Source organism: Strongylocentrotus purpuratus, unplaced genomic scaffold, assembly GCF_000002235.5.
Source record: "Strongylocentrotus purpuratus isolate Spur 01 unplaced genomic scaffold, Spur_5.0 spur5_scaffold_6, whole genome shotgun sequence".
Lineage (NCBI taxonomy): Eukaryota > Metazoa > Echinodermata > Echinoidea > Camarodonta > Strongylocentrotidae > Strongylocentrotus > Strongylocentrotus purpuratus.
The window spans coordinates 49,020,341-49,036,833 of NW_022145612.1; the positions used below are offsets into that span (position 1 = coordinate 49,020,341).

The window sequence follows — 16,493 nt, forward strand, 5'->3', positions numbered from 1 at the left end:
ACTATTCCCAAACTTACACTTACCCAAGTACAAACAAATTGGAAAAATACCTGTGCATCAGTATAGATTTGATGTCTACCCATGATTAGTTGGATTTTGGCCTATCTGTGACATCCGATAGATGACACGCCGAAATGCGAATAATGAGAATTTGGGATTATTCCACACAATATTGAATGGCCTTGACTGAGGAGGATTCAAGGGTATATCCCACAAGCTATATCTTGCAGGAGTCTGCATGACAAATTAAATATTTTAAAATCCAGTGCGTTGTGCCCTCGAAAGAAAAGCCGCTTTCAACTCCTTTTGTATTCTGTTTGGTAAAGCACATAGAGACATGCAACAATGCCTACATGTTTGTATTATGAGCTTTACAAAAACATTCAATTATTATTATTATTATACAGTATCATTATTATTATTAATCTTTTGAAACCTATTGTTAAAACAATTTAAGTGTTTATTTTCTGCAGTCACTTTCATATTTATTACTAGTTGATGTGGTATGTTTTTTTTTACTATTTCAACAGTGAAATATATTTTCATGCACTGTGATACCAATTGAATGGTAACAAACACGGCTGTAATATTTGAAATGGATACTTGTCCCATGAATTTAAGTTTCACTTCCCTCCTGATTAAGTAGATTGCCACTTACGCAAATTTCTGAAGTAGTTTTGCACTATTATTTCAGCTGTTGAACACTAGACCTTATAAAATGTGTCAAACTGAAGGGGATGTATAATATATGTGTACATTAAAGAAAGTTTGTTTTCACCTTCAAGAGGAAATACCCCAGCAATGATAGGAAATTTAGAAAACAGTTTTCATATACATGCACTGTTTCTGTTTGTTATTCAAAATATTCTGTCATGTAGTATATAGTTACTCGTCAAGGTGTATCTAGTTTCAGATATTTGCAAACCTGTGCAACTCTAATCAAAAGTTGCACAATTTTTTTTTTAAGAGACAAAAATCTATGGCAATTATTCTTCTGAATCCATCATATCGACACAAGACATGGCACATGCATGCATATATACATGTACATGAAGGATCCATGATAATACCATTTACAGGTGTAATGTGTAAAACACATCATGGTCTTTGCCATGCCCTTCATTTACCCCATAATCAATGCCTGCTATGAATGTAGGTTACAACAATTTTTCAGACAGGCTCCAATTCTTCCAAATTTATATTTGTAAGAATTTTTTTTTTTTACTCCGGGTTAACTTTTATGCTGTTCTTTCTGCCAAATGATTTTAGATCTGATCACTTCACAGCTATATAGTCAATAATGTGTGTAATTCAAGTTTAAGTCCTGTATAGAAAAAAAAATCCAGCATTAAACTCATTAACCAAGTACAGGATGAACATGTACTATTTTATACTAAATTGTAATTGCCCTCCAAAAAAATTAGGGGAAAATGAAGGCCTTTGTGGGGATGGCATTCATGTTACCTTTCCTTATTATGAATCACACTTTAGCATTTAATTTGTGTAATGTGTAATACTTTGAGTTCTTCCACTGGTTTGTCTGATAGTGTTTGCTCAAGTTTGCAGTAGTGTTTGTGCAGTGGGTTGTGACAATAGTGTACTGGAATGCTTCCATCATAATAATGGGCCATCATTTCCTCTTACAAATTATGGTTCCGTGTTTGGTATTACTCATGTTTGTGGTGGTGAATCTGAATACAAAATATGATCTCTCTTTACATTCTCCACGCCCAATAACAACGATGATAATAATTACAATCTGGCTTCATTGTAGCACATCTACAATGTGTCAAATCTATTTATAGAAATAATATAACATCGGTTTGATTGGGGTCAAAATACAGTATGCATGGTACGTGATGAAAAATACAGTAGATTTTTTTGTGCAAGGTTTCAGATTAATGTTCAACTCTTAAAGGGGGTGTGTCCCTTTTGTGGGCTGAAAATATAAACTTGTATGAATCCCATATGGTAAGCAAGAGTTAATACCAACCAAAAATGAAAAGATTAGAACTGGTAATTGCCTTTATGTATTATACGGACCGTTAGAAATTTTCGCAACAGGTTTTGAAAATTATGCGTAGAAAATAATCAGATTTTCAGACCATCGTACCGTGTGGTTGTAGGTTTTATGCTGCGCAAAGATTCAATCAGCTTAATTTTGGACATTATAAGAAGAAATGCTCATGAACCCTTTACAGCTCAATTTAGGTATGTTATTACTAAAGAAGTCAGTCAGTCACTCAATAGTGTCTGACAGTGAAGTCTAGAAAGTAAACAGGTTTCCTGGCATAATTAGAATACTAGGACACGTACTGCTAACGATTAAATTTCACAGATAGGACATACATGACATATTCATAATTCCTGCAAAATTCTACAGAATTTGATGTTGGCTGCAAAAGGGCTGCCTTTAAGCCCCGGTTAAAGGTATTACAAAGTTTTGGTAAATTTTGAAAATTGGCTGGATAGTGATTCTTTGCAATTTTGATATATTTGGATGCCCCTATGGATGTATTATAAGCACTAAAAAAATTAGCCCGTAAAACACTTCTGCTTTCGAGAAAAATTGGAAATAAATTTTTTTTTCAAATAGCGCCTACGGCCATACGATGGTAGCTGCGACCATGAAAATCTCAGAATATGCAGTTGTGATTATATATAAATGGCAATGGCAAATCGGTCGATTTTAGTCAAATAACATTGTTTTATAGCTAAATTAATATCTTGACCTTGAGAGGGCGCTATACAACATAAAAAGTTTATTATTTACAATTTAACCCCATACCAAAACTTAGTATATTAAGACGTGATGCAAACATTTCAACTCTAAAGGCCGTAGAGGCAAGATAAAATGACTAATGTGTAGTGTGCATCACAATTACAATACAAAGATCACAGAGTAAACATAGGGCACTTTTTACCCACAAGTGCAAGTCAATACATGTATACCTTTTTTTATTTTATTTTTAGGTTCACGCCCGCACATCCAAACGGGCTGTACAATAGAAATTATACACTATTATTTGAGAGTGAGACAAGTTTTCAAAATCAAAGGCCAACCACAGTATAACCCATCTTGGAATTCTACAGAACAGGATCAATAAGATTGTATTGTGTGAGGCCACTATACGTAACTTGATCATGGTTCATCGGCTATGAGTGCTTTTTATCTTCACTGATATCTTTTGAATGTGTGCAAATAACACTTCATGTTTACAGTTCAGTTTGTAACAGTCAAGTCTTTTACATGTGAAATGATGTACATTATATTGTATTCTCAACAAATTTTAATTTTTGTTATATTTTCCCCCAAAGGTATGTTATTTCCTTAGTTGGTCATTGAAAATGCAGAGTCTTGCTGACATAGTACTTGTATATAGATTGTTTTATGGGGGGTTCAGATTTTTTTTTTTAACTCCAGAATTTTCTAACCAGGAAGTTCATTGTGTATGTGATAGAGTATTTAAATAACACATGTTTCATGAAATCCATGTATGTATGCTATATTCAGTGTAAAGAATATTTCATGTCAAAATATATTACACATGTTGACAAAATATCCTTCTTTAACTTTAACCACTGCCCTTTATCTTTAATCACTAAGAAATTAGATCTCTTTGTCCTTTGATTATAAACACCCATGAAATTCCAGAAGTAAGAAGATTACGAGAATGTACCCAAAGAATGACGTGATGGGAAAGTCATAGATTTCGGTTTCGGTGATGTTCATATTTTTATCATATTTGTTTTTTGTTTCTGTAGATTCTGTTACCATGAAGCTCGGTATACATTCTAGTGCAACAGATAATATCATTGTGGTGGAAGATTTTGACTTCTTTGCGTGCTCTGCAATAAACAGGTACAACATTGTCATGCCAGGAATATTTGTTATCATAAATTCATGTTTTCCATTGCAATGCGATGAAGGTACTTCTATTGATAAAAACAAATTTAAATCATAATTTACATGTAGTGCATACATTTTCAGTCTTTAAAGAGGAACCAACCTATTATTTTTGGTCTTTATCTCATTCTCACAAAGGTTTAATACAGGAATCACCCATTTCCTGTAGATAATGAGTTAATAAAGTATTTATTAAAAAAAGCTTTGTTTTTCATGATATTACTCTTTTTTCCCATTTAAGTTCACTGAGAGTTCCACCAAAACTGGCTCCATAATTTGATTTTGATAATAATTTTGTTAATGGCGATTTCAAAATGATTCGTCTTGTCGGTTCTGTAATGTATGTACTTTGTTTCTGCTGTAAAACTGCTACCCTTCATGACTTGAAACTTCGAGATTTGTCAACAAAGGCAATTTTCATGGTAAATTTGACAAATTATGTCATCTGTTATTCAATTATTGTGTGGCATGAAACTTTTGTCCGCTCTGAAACTTTTGTCCGCTTTTTATAAACCCTATAGCTTTGCTTTTACTTGTTCAATGGGCCATGAAAAGTTCTTATTGGTAATATTTGTTCCCTTCATCACAATTGATGAGAGAGAAAAAAAATCAAATATAAAATGCTTGAGGCGTGAAATAAGGAAACCTAGATGCAAAGACTCTTATGTTTTGACCAAACTTCTTGCCACATTTTTCACCCAAAGTGAGTGTTTTAAAGAAAATCAGGCCAAAATATACTTCAATCCTATCGATACACCACTCAAGTTAAAATGCTTATTGAATTCTAATATCTGCTCCTGAATTTGTTGTGTTGGCCGAAATATTTCTGGAGATATCTATGTTTTCATGATTTGGGCAAGCGAGCGATTTCCATGGACTAGAATTTGTCCTTTTACACTAACCCTTTGTCCCATCTTCATTCTATTTTCTTGACCATTAGTTGTTCAGAATGTGTGATGAGTGATTTTGGTTGTGACTGGTGTATCTTTGGAGGCGGATGTACCTTGGATGGGTCAAGTAGCTGTCCCAATGACGTTGTTAACGTAAGTGAAACCTGTATACAGTGCGCCCCAGAAAAAATGAAACCGAGAATTATCAATGTTTTATCATAACTTAATCACAATTATAAGTAATAAATGACACATATTTGTAAAGCTTAGATCCCATTCTTTCAGTTAATGCAACTTATATGATGCATATTTCATGCATGAGTGATTAAAAATAGTTTGAAGAGAGGGTACCAAAAAGTCATTTTTAGGGCGCTATCTGAATTTCAAAGAGAAAAAAACATTTCTAGAAAGTTCATTTTCTGCCCTTTCATATGACACCTCAATCTGGAAAAATGATCCAGGAATAACAAAGTTCTGTTTGTTTAAAGTAATGCTTGCACTTCCATAATTTGATTAAACAAATTTGTTTTCACTGGCTGCCTGCCGTAGCAACAAACAGAGTTGACAAAAGACTTAACTCTGTTTCGTTGACGATCAGCCATGCACAATTAAAGAAGACGAAAGACTTGACTTGATTTTTTTTTTTTTTCTGGGACGCACAGTATAAATAACGCTCAAGAAAGATAAGAAATGTGGTCTTCAAAGGCAAGCAGTCTTTGTGTACAGATATCTTTAGTACTATGTTTTCAATGAGAAATGGTTTTCCAGGGAAATTAAAATAATTTGTCTTTACAGACTGTTGGTCTTTCTATACAGGAAACCACACATGGTTTGTTAAGATAACCAGAATTGTGTAAATAGTTTTTGTCTAATAAAACTACTGATAAACTTTTAGTATTTTATTTTGTAATGTATCTCTATTAGTAATTTTGGTGATTGTGGACTTTAACACTCTTTGAATTTCAATTACTGTATACTTCAGAATGGCAACTAAATTAAATATTTGTATTTCTCATTCTAATGAGCAACCAGTGTAAAGTTCAAGTTACTTTTAATAATGTTATAGATATCAGAATAGAAAATCAATGTGACTTTTTAGTATATACATGTATATATGTTTGTTTTTTAAAGGTATGGTCATTACTCTATTTCATTACCCCATTACATGTGATTTTATCTTGGCAAAACACACATTTTCCAGTCTCCAGCCTGAATTTAAAGGCTCAGTATTCCATTGGTGAATAGAATTTTTTTTTTTTGTAGATGAATATTTACCAAGGGAGTACTTCCATGATTAGTTTTGCTTTTAAAAAAATCTGTTATTCATTTTATTGTGACTTTTAGCTTTTTCTCCAAGTACCATAGCAAAGAATAAATCACCAAGAGTAGATTCTTTCAAACCAGCATGCTGTCACATTAAACGATTCATCATCTCCTTTAAATATATAATAAGGTGGAGAAGAATAGGAAGAAAAGAATATTATGCCAGATATTGTTTATAGGTCTTCATCGTTGTACCAGTTAGTATTGATATTCCTCTTCCATTTACAACTAAAATATCAAACTTCATTATACTGTGAATGCATCACTAAGTAGTCTTTATTACTATGCTTGTTTATAGGCACAGGACTCCTCGTCATGTCCCCAGCTAGAAAACGTGTCGACAGAGATCTTGATACCTGTAGGCCTGGATCGTGCTATATTACTCACAGGCAGTAACATCCCATCTGGGCCTGAGGTGAAGATCTTTTTTTATTATTATCATTATTAAAGAGAATGTTGAGTTCTGGGAAGAAGTGACAAATAAGTTGTGAGCGTTTCCATTTTTATTATGCGAGTTTGGAAGAACATCAGATTAAAAAAATGTTCCTTGAAAAGCGTGGCTCCTCAAATGCCTAAATATTCTAAATATGGCATGTAACAGCGTAAAAATTAGAATGGCTTTTTATGCCACATGTTTGTGTAGTCCCATATACATTTTTCTGTGTACAGTGCTTATAACTTTACCTAGACTGGGCCAAATTTTGTATAATGTTGACGATTCCAGAACCTTGCAGTACACATCAATTCTTATATGCTAGATGATCAACCTTTTCTGATCGATTCCACACTGTTTCTTTCACAATGCAATCGCATGACCAGAACTCAACTATATCTTTAAGTGTTTGGTTGCCCCTGGATCTGGGAGGGGGAAGGTGAACTGAATTTCTGGAAACCCTCCCAGCTCTCCTCCTGATATAACTGATTGGGATGTGTGGGTGTACCACTGCACTACACCTGAATGTCCTGCTACTAGAGTGAAATGAACAATGCCTCCCATTTTACATCCTATGCGAGAGACATCAGAAGTTTTATTGATTGAAGTGGCAATATTTAATCGTACTTCTTAATTTTTATTTTATTAGTGTTGATTATGAGGTTGGTTAAAAATAAGTGAGGCATGGTAGTATAGGTAATAAAGGATGACTAGAGCTTTATATTTCAAAACTTGACTTGTAATCATATAGAAGTGATTGATCCGTTTTGACATTTTTCAATGGTTCTCTTTTGAAACAAGAAATACGATTTTATGAGCAAACTACCTATGAAATTAAATCCTAGATGAAAAATTGTACGATGTGTATTACAGATTATACATAAATGTTTGCATAACATATTTATTGGCTTTTGACATTTGATGTTTTCTTCCTTCTTCTTAACTGAAACATGAAACGTTGTTTCTTCTGAAGAAGAAAAAAATTAGGGCTTTTCTTGTAAATTGCAAGTAATTTCTACAATCAGAAGGGAATCTTAAGGAAACAGTTCAATGAATGCATTGTGCAAAATTGTTGTAGTAATACTTCATGATTTTTTTTGTTTGTGTTTGTTGTATATTGTACTTTTTTAATAATTCATTTCAAGTGAAACTTTAGAAGCAGCTTAAATGCCATGTTTTTTCCAAAAGATATGCATGATCTTTTGTGTTTTTTCTGCATAATTTTTATACAGATCAAGAAGGATTATTAATGAGATATACTTTGAAGTGTTTACATTTGCAGTACATTAAAACAATTTGTTTTTACCACATTCCTTGTAGGTGGATTACAAATGCATCCTGAGCAAAGATGGAACGACATTCAGGGAAGTCGGTGTAAGTCATTACAATAGTACATCCGTGGAATGCCAAGAAACAGTGGTAAGTAAGATCATTTCAACTTTGATTTTGAACTGTACTGATATAGACATTAGGATTGATGCATTTCTTTGTAATGTCATTCTTACTACATTTAAAATTAAACTAATCATTTTAAAAGACCAATCCTTTAATCAGGTTACAGGTTGCTTTTAAAAGCAACATTTGTTCTATGTTATATCTTATCTCATTTAATTTAATTGTATAATTTGTTTATTTTTCCAAGTTATGTTGTTGTTTTTTTAATACATGTATGCAGTACTGTATATATGATGAAAGTAAAATGCACTTGATAAGTTCATGGTATTTCATTTTGTAGATATAATAGAGGTTTTGTATTATTATCCTTCATTATCAGTTTGTAAGGCATGCATAACGTTCACAGAGAGTGAGATCATGCATTGCTAGAGTTGAGAGATTCCCTGTCAATTCAGCCAACCATGATACCCCACATGTGAGATGCTTGGAATGTTTGTAGGCAGCCTTAATATGTTTCCCATCTTCTTTACCATCTTCTTCATCATTTTCTTCTTCTTCTTCTTCTTCTTCTTCTTCTTCTTCTTCTTCTTCATTTTCTTCTTCTTCTTCTTCTTCTTTTTCTTCTTCTTGTTCTTGTTCTTGTTCTTCTTTTTCTTCTTCTTGTTCTTCTTGTTCTTCTTGTTCTTGTTCTTCTTCTTCTTCTTCTTCTTCTTCTTCTTCTTCTTCTTCTTCTTCTTCTCCTTCTTCTTTGTTATCTGCTTCTTCTGTTCCTTCTTTTTTCTCTCTTCTTGGCTTCTCATTCTCCTCCTCCTTCCCTTCTTTTATTTTTGTCTCATCTTTCAATCTTTCAGTATGATTATGATCCATCTGATGGTCTAGAAGTACAAGTCAGCATTCGTGTGGAGTACATGGCTGGATTTTCCCTTGATAATCAAGAAAATACAGGTAGTACTATATGAAATTTATATGTAAATGACATATCCCAAACTTTATGGCGAAATTGAAGCTTATCAAACGAATAAGCCAAGAGCTTATTCTAGCTGAGAATGCCATATTATTTTTTTCTGTTTATATAGAATTGTTGGATTGTGTGAAAGCTTAAGTTATACTATTACAAGTGTGCCATATTTTGCTTTCATACATGTAAAAATAGTTTTTTTTTACACTTCATGATTCTATTCATATTTTCTTCCCCTTGTAATGCCCTTTCCTGATACATCTAAACATAAATTGTAGATATAGTTTCTTTTATGTTGTCCCAAAAAGGAATTTATAGAATTAGTTCATTCCTTCTCTGTCATTAACAGTGGTCATCCGGTATGCTTGACAAAAGCAAGGAGCTTTATGTATGAAAACAATGCAATTTGTTCTTCTTCAAAGAACATTATTTAATTTGTACCTCCCCCCCCCCCCCCCCTAGAAAAATGAAAAATAAAAATATTGGCATTACTACCAGTTTTTAAGATCATGGGGTTGTAATGTAAAGAAAATCGCAAGTCAGAAAAATTGAAAAAGGTGGGATTCAAACCTGTCATCTACTGTTTGCTGACTCAGCTTCTTGGCTGTTCTTGTTCTACGATAAACTGAAATTAAAGATGCAAGATCTTCCTTTATAATAACTCATTAATATACTTTAGTCTGCCATAGACATGGGAAATGGGAGGAATAAGTATGCAGATTTATGAGTTTTGTAATAGTGTTTTTTTTAGAAAATGTAGTGATACATAAAGAAACATCCAGAATGCAAAAGGAGTGACAGTTAATAATGATGTTGGTGAATAAAAGTTTGTATAGTTAGAAAGTGTAAACAATATTTGAGTTTAATCAAGGTACAACATGTATTTAGAGCTGGACTGCACTACTTGTAGCTACTTGAACCTCTATATCAAACAATGCCTAAGCGGGACCTGTTGGTCCCCCATGATCACCTTTGGCTTATGTTAATTGAGAGCTGATTTGATGAGATAACTGCCTGTCAGTTACAAAGCAAGGAGGTCTGATCCCTCCTGGCCAAACTAGTGCAGACAGGCTTTAAAGCCCCCTTTCCTGTGGCAAAATTACAATTTTCAAGAATTTTTTAAATTACATTCCGGATGCATCTTTTCATGGCACTTCATTTTGTTAAAGCTGCCTAAATCTTCTTTCTCTGTTGCAGTAACCCTGTATAATTGCTCTGTGAGTGGAGTGAACTGCCGTAGTTGTGTGACAACGTCGATCAGAGCGGAGCTTGGATGTGGATGGTGTACCGGATCCTTGTCCTGTCAGGTGAATGCCACTGACGAACCATGCGACAGTGACTTTTTTGGAAGAGGACAATCAAACAGCTGCCCAGACCCCCAAATTACTAAAGTGAGTTTAGATTAGCACTCTTATGGAAATATGTTCACTGAAATTATGTGTGAATATTAGCTTTGTGTATCACAGGGGGGGGGTGGCATTTTCATTGTAAATTTAAGAAAGAAGTCAAATTGATTTCTCATGTATCTAACAAAAATAAATAACTTTGTGCATAAGAACTTAATTCATACCACAATACCAGTCTAAAATTATTGATATCATCATAACTAGAGGAGACATCACCCATATTCCACCCACAATACAAAGTTTCAAAAATTAGTAAACATAACATAAGCAAAAGGTAAATGGTTATGAGCATTCATTCCGAAAGAAAACTATTATCACCCCCTTCAAGAAAATTAATGAAATAAACAGCCTAGGCTTTGGAAGGGCTGTCTGTTGTTGATTGTATCTGTCCATCTCCATGGTCTAGTGGTTAAGGCATTTGGTGTACACAGCCAAAGACCCTGATTTAATTCCCAGCAGAGACAGTTTTTGCAACCTCTGGAGTTAATGTTTAAAAAATGAAGGCAGTAAGGAGGAAAAATTAATTTAATGCTATGGATCTTAATACTTCTCTTATCTGTTTATGTTACATCTCTTAATGTTTACTTAATAGCTCTTCCCTGTTACGGGGCCAGTGGAGGGTAACACTAATCTGACTATCAGCGGTACAAACCTGCCTGCAGAAGAGAATGAGACTGTTAACATTACAGTAGCAGGAGTGGAATGCTTGATCATAGATGGCAGCTTGGATCCAGGAATCAGGTCAGTTCAACATGTTCATCTTCATTCCTAATTTACTGTAGGTTCACTTGGGTCCGTTGTCGATAGATTTTGGGCCGACACTTAACATTGACAAAGAAAATTTGGCACTATTTGAGCTAATCAACAGAATTTTTGTTTGTAATCAGAACATTTTTACAGCCGGTCTTGTAAAAGTTTTTTTTTTTAATTCTTGGGATGTTGGAGAGAAAAATATGGCCTTTGATGCATCACATCATTATCTAGAAAAAAATCTACATGGTATTTATTAATATTGTGTCCTGCAGACACATTCCCTTCAGGAAACATGGATTTCTTAAAGAGGATAAAGCCTTTGTAACATGCATTTTTTTCCATGCATTATTTTTAGCAAGAATGCACGTTTGACTTTCTGATGACACTTCTAAAAATAATGCATTCATTGATTCATAAAAGCAAAAGTTGTGTTTTTTCCAATGATTTTGAACTCAGGAAAGTTTTACATCGACAGGGTGACAGATAAAATCATTATCGACAATAGACTAGCCCTTAGGTTTACTGGAACATCTGAGGATCCATTACATGCAGAGGAGTAGGAGAACATTTTAAATTTGTTGACAGAGAATGAAAAGTATTTAGAGTGGTGCCTGGAAGCACTTTAGATTGAGCAACAGTTTACACTAAATGTCATCACATTCAAAATTGAATCAAGGTAGAAATAGAAGCCTGTCATACAGTATGTGGGTACTTGTAGCTACTAAACCAGTTTGGAGGTGTACATGCAGTAGCGATTTAATCATTGTTTTATGACAATCATGTTTTACCTGTTCATTTGTTTCAAACAGTATTAATTGCTCTACTGGAAGCTCGGACAATCAAACTCTGGAAGGCGTTGCAACGGTTGTCTTTGTCTTTGGGACTGCTGTGTCAGATGAATCCTTCATATACCGGGTGAGTACATTAACGGATAGTCTGAACATGATTCTCGGTTGATCAGGGGGGTATTTCACAAAGATCCTAAGTTGAACTTTACGCGAATTTGGACTTAAACATTATGGAGAGCCATTTGTAGCCTTAAAATAAAATATATTCAAAAGCAAAAAGTCAAATATTTTAGACTTTTCATAAATTCCACGTCATGAATATGAAATCTCCTTGATAATAAAAAAAATATGAATGATTTGAATCAACATTTTATGCTTTTTAAAATAAGTTTTACAAAATATCTTCAAATATACTAACGGCCTTCCATAATTGTCCAACTTAGAGATAAGTTCAACTTAGGATCTTTGTGAACCCCCCCCCCCCCCCCCCCCTGAATTAGTTGCTCCTGTGATGCAGGAAAGTAATACTCAAAAAAGAGTCTGAAAGAATTTGTAATAGTGTCTTTTTATTCCAACACTATAAAAGAACAACTGGAAAAAAGCTGGCTATAAATCCTCTCAATGATCTACATTGTACAATTACCACACTCTGAGTGACACACTAGCTGTCAAGTTATCCTCTCCAACTATTTATGAAGGGTAAATGATGACATCCTGTGATAAGATAAGTAACATGCAGTAGTGCAATAGGAGTGACACAGTTGAATGTTTAAAGTCTAGGCTTCGATCCACTGGTGGTAGGGTTTTGGGGAATTAAGTCACAATTAGGGGAAAATTTAACAATAAAACTACCTTTTAACTAATTGGCAGTTGGTGACACAATGTAAATGATGGCAATATTCCATTCTTGTATTACACATACATCAATAAAATCAGAGCAGCTGGATTCCTTTTTTTTTTTCATTGTCCAACAATAACATACATCATCAAAATATTGGTGGCTTATTAGTTCGCCTGAAAAGGTTAAATGTACTGCTTTACTTTCCTAGCAGTTAAGTTGTGAATTGGAATATGCTTTCTAAGTCCTTTTACGTACTAGTATTTAGCAGTCCACAGCATGGCAGTTGGTTATGAAAAAATAACCAAGTTTTTAAAATTTGTAATATGCACTGCTCTGTTAAATTACATATTCAGAGAAAACAAAATTTTGAGTTTTACTTGTCATAGTGCCCAAGGCTCTCAAAACTATGCCCATATATTTGAATCTGTGTCATGTTTGTCCTTCTACTTTACAGAACCCTAAAGTTACTGGTTTCTCACCTCTAAGGGGGATAAGAGCTGGAGGGACCGAGATGAATATCACCGGGGAAGACCTAGCTACAGGGAGAGTCATCAGGGTTTCGGTAGGGGAGGCTGAATGCAACATAATGGAGAATGGGTAGGCTAGCTATTTCTTGTTTGTGCAAAAACCTGTAAGCTGTAGAGCTTGTATGACACGTATACTTGCGCTGGTGACAATTGCCTTATGGTTAATGTTGTACGTAAAGTGAATTCTAAAGTTCAAACTGAACAAATGGTTTACTTTAATCCTGGACCAAACACTGTACTCTAGCACTTTCCATAACCCTTACACAACACATATAACGCTGACACGTAAACGTACCATGAAACACATCATAACCATAACCTTTGACCCTGCCTGTACATATTCAATGAAACAAAGTCTGGAGCAATTGTTGCCAGAGCATATGTCGGAGTAGCACATGGGAAGGTCACTTTGATACCTGTGCAACATGCAGATTATTGAATTTGAGGGTTTTATTAGTGTCATAATAATCTGTACATGATGATGACCTTAATTACGGTGGTGATGGAGGTTATTTTACAGGGCTGCTAAGAAAGCATAAATGCTTGTAAGTAAGCAACCAGATGGCCGACGGCTTTAGGCCCTCTCCGAGGGACCTGGTAATGAGGATTAATGCTGTTATATTATATTATCACTTTGAATACTAACTACACTTTTTTTTATGAAATTATATGATTTTTATTTTTTTCCTAGATACAATTACTTGTAGCTTTAAAGTGGAACTAGATTTTACAACTGATTGTACATGTACATTAATTAGTCAATCTTTATGTTTTAATATTCCATTCAGTGTAACTCCTGAGCTGATACAATGCCAAACTGGATCCGGGGTCAATGCTTCATCAGTTATCGTGAGTTTCGATGGAGCAGAGAGAGTGGTTCCGGGTGAATATAGTTATGTCAGTGATCCTGTCATTACTGGTTATACACCCAAGGAATCCATCATGTCGTAAGTTTGAGAGAATTCTTTTGTATTCTACCGATCAGTCATGAATGAATCTGCAATAGGTGTGATACTTGATATGGTGGAGGTGTCATGGTATAGTGGTTCCTTCACTGGACCCTCAATCTAAGGGTTGAGGGTTCGAATCTCAGCCCGGCACTAACGTCCTCTGGCAAGACATTACTCCACATTTGCCACTCTCCACCCAGGGGTAAATGAGTGCTTGCAGGTCCCTCAAGGAGAACAGCTGTGATGCTGATAAGGCTTCCCTGGGTAAATTAAATTATTACTGTATCATTATGTTGCAGTTATAACATGTTGCCAAGTAGCGAAATCAAATGATGATTATGTAGGGCATTGAAATTGTGCTTTAATCTCTCTCCCTCTCTCTTCATTGCTTTGGCAAAATGCTTTTTCTATTTTTTTTTTTTTCTGATGAGAATTGCACTTTGACTCCAAAATATGAAAGAAAATTGTTAAAGAAGATACTGATGATTTCGTTATAACAAAAAGATTAGTCATAGTGGGAATATGTTTGTTTATGTAAATATAATATTGTAGATTACTAGTTTGTTTATTTTCTTCCCTGTAAATTAGGAATAGTATACAAATAATACACAGCAGTGAGGGCATTAGTAAGAATTACCCACACAAGGTGCCTTTGGAAAAGTCTAACACACTTGAGGCGATAGCCGAGGGCGTGTTAGACTTTTTCAAAGGTACCGAGTGTGGGTAATTATTCTAATGCCCGAACAAAATGATGTGTATTATTTGTTTTATAACATTATAACGTGGATCCTTGTTATTTGATCAATCGCCCTTATCTCAAACTCAAAGGCCCGAATTCACAAAGGAGGTTTAAATCTAATCCATGGTTTAAATTCTCATTAAAATAACTCATGGTTTAAAATAAGCGCACATTGAGGCGTGCCTTGCCTTGCGCGCGTCTAATATTAGACCTCTGACTTGTGTCGCGCTTATTTTGCGCTAATTTTAGCTAGATGTGGTAATGACCGGTCATTACCCAAATTACGCGTTAGGCAAAATAAATGCCTGGTCACGTGTACGCTTTCAACCAATCATTTGATTAGGATCTACGTCATCATCTTATAATATTAATTAATAATTCAAAGATTCAAAATTGGAATTACAAGTACAGTTATGGTTACTTCACATAATACTGGACTCCATATGTTACCGGACACTCTGTATATTTACAGAAATAAGTAGATATGCATCGAAAAGTCAACACCTTTTCATGTTGGAGAATAAAGATCTAATGAATTCATTTATCACAAAAATTGATAATGTCAATTAGATATTAACTACAGGAGTTTATACAAGTTGTACTGAGTGATATTTGTTTCTATACTACCATTAGGGGCGGAATCGAGCTGACTGTTTCAGGGTCAGGGTTCTTTGATGTACAGACTGCAATATTGCAACTAACCTTTGATGATGAGGTCATTTACCAGGTAAGAACAATTCACAGTTAAGCTTCATTCAAATATGAAACGGCAAACTGTAAAAGAATTTGTTATGATGTTGTTAGTGTAATACGCTTAATATTTCTGTATCTCATAACGCATAGTTCAGTCAATGCGCTTTAATAGGAACCTTGTTTCACGCGGTTTCCATTCACTGTAGTATGCCTGAATTAGCTTTTCTGATGTATTAATGTTAGGCAGAGTTTGTCTTCATACAATGTGAGTTTTATGAAATGCTGAAGTTGTTGCCCAGAATTTTATATATTTGCTGGAGATATTGCAATGGAGAGTTGAATGTGGGCACTATAATGTCATTTGATGGCCATTTTTATTGAGTGATTGATTAAACAGGTGAATGTGGTAACGGAAGGGCTTTAAATACAATGTAAGCACAGTAAATGTACTTTAGCTAGTGCCCTACATTTGTTGTTCAGATAAGAAGTAAATTAACTGCTGCTTTTGAAATGAAAGGCAACTGCATGCAGCAAAGGTCCTATGCATATTGACTGAGCGCTGTGTAACAACGCTGTAGTTTATCTGGTCACTACTGAACAAGGCTTTAGTCTGTTTTGAAATTTAAAAAGGATATGAGATGCTTATATATACAGCTGAGAATCCACAACTTTGGTACCTCCGTATAAAGAAACATTGAATTTCTGAGACATGGTATTCCAAGGTAAATCACTTAATTGCAGGAGGATTATGGTACCGTTGCCCCCAGTGCATGTAGTAGGTAGTGAAGTAAGAATGTTGACAGAGTAAAAGTAAATATCACCAGGTGAATCCTGCGACATGTGTCCTGTTGGCTTTGGTGTTATGACGAGGTATAGAGTTTGGCCCAGGG

General features: G+C 34.6%; 1 protein-coding gene across 1 annotated transcript in view; it reads left to right on the forward strand.

Annotated features, from left to right (window-relative positions):
• LOC578743 (plexin-A4) overlaps positions 1-16,493 on the forward strand; it is a 61,302-nt gene that overhangs the window by 13,350 nt on the left and 31,459 nt on the right. Inside the window, exons 8-18 of the mRNA XM_030973320.1 lie at positions 3,766-3,862; positions 4,848-4,950; positions 6,419-6,535; positions 7,874-7,972; positions 8,800-8,893; positions 10,104-10,297; positions 10,905-11,053; positions 11,875-11,980; positions 13,149-13,291; positions 14,010-14,168; positions 15,544-15,637. Coding sequence (XP_030829180.1) covers positions 3,766-3,862; positions 4,848-4,950; positions 6,419-6,535; positions 7,874-7,972; positions 8,800-8,893; positions 10,104-10,297; positions 10,905-11,053; positions 11,875-11,980; positions 13,149-13,291; positions 14,010-14,168; positions 15,544-15,637 — 1,355 coding nt within the window. The remainder of the gene's footprint in view (positions 1-3,765; positions 3,863-4,847; positions 4,951-6,418; positions 6,536-7,873; positions 7,973-8,799; positions 8,894-10,103; positions 10,298-10,904; positions 11,054-11,874; positions 11,981-13,148; positions 13,292-14,009; positions 14,169-15,543; positions 15,638-16,493) is intronic.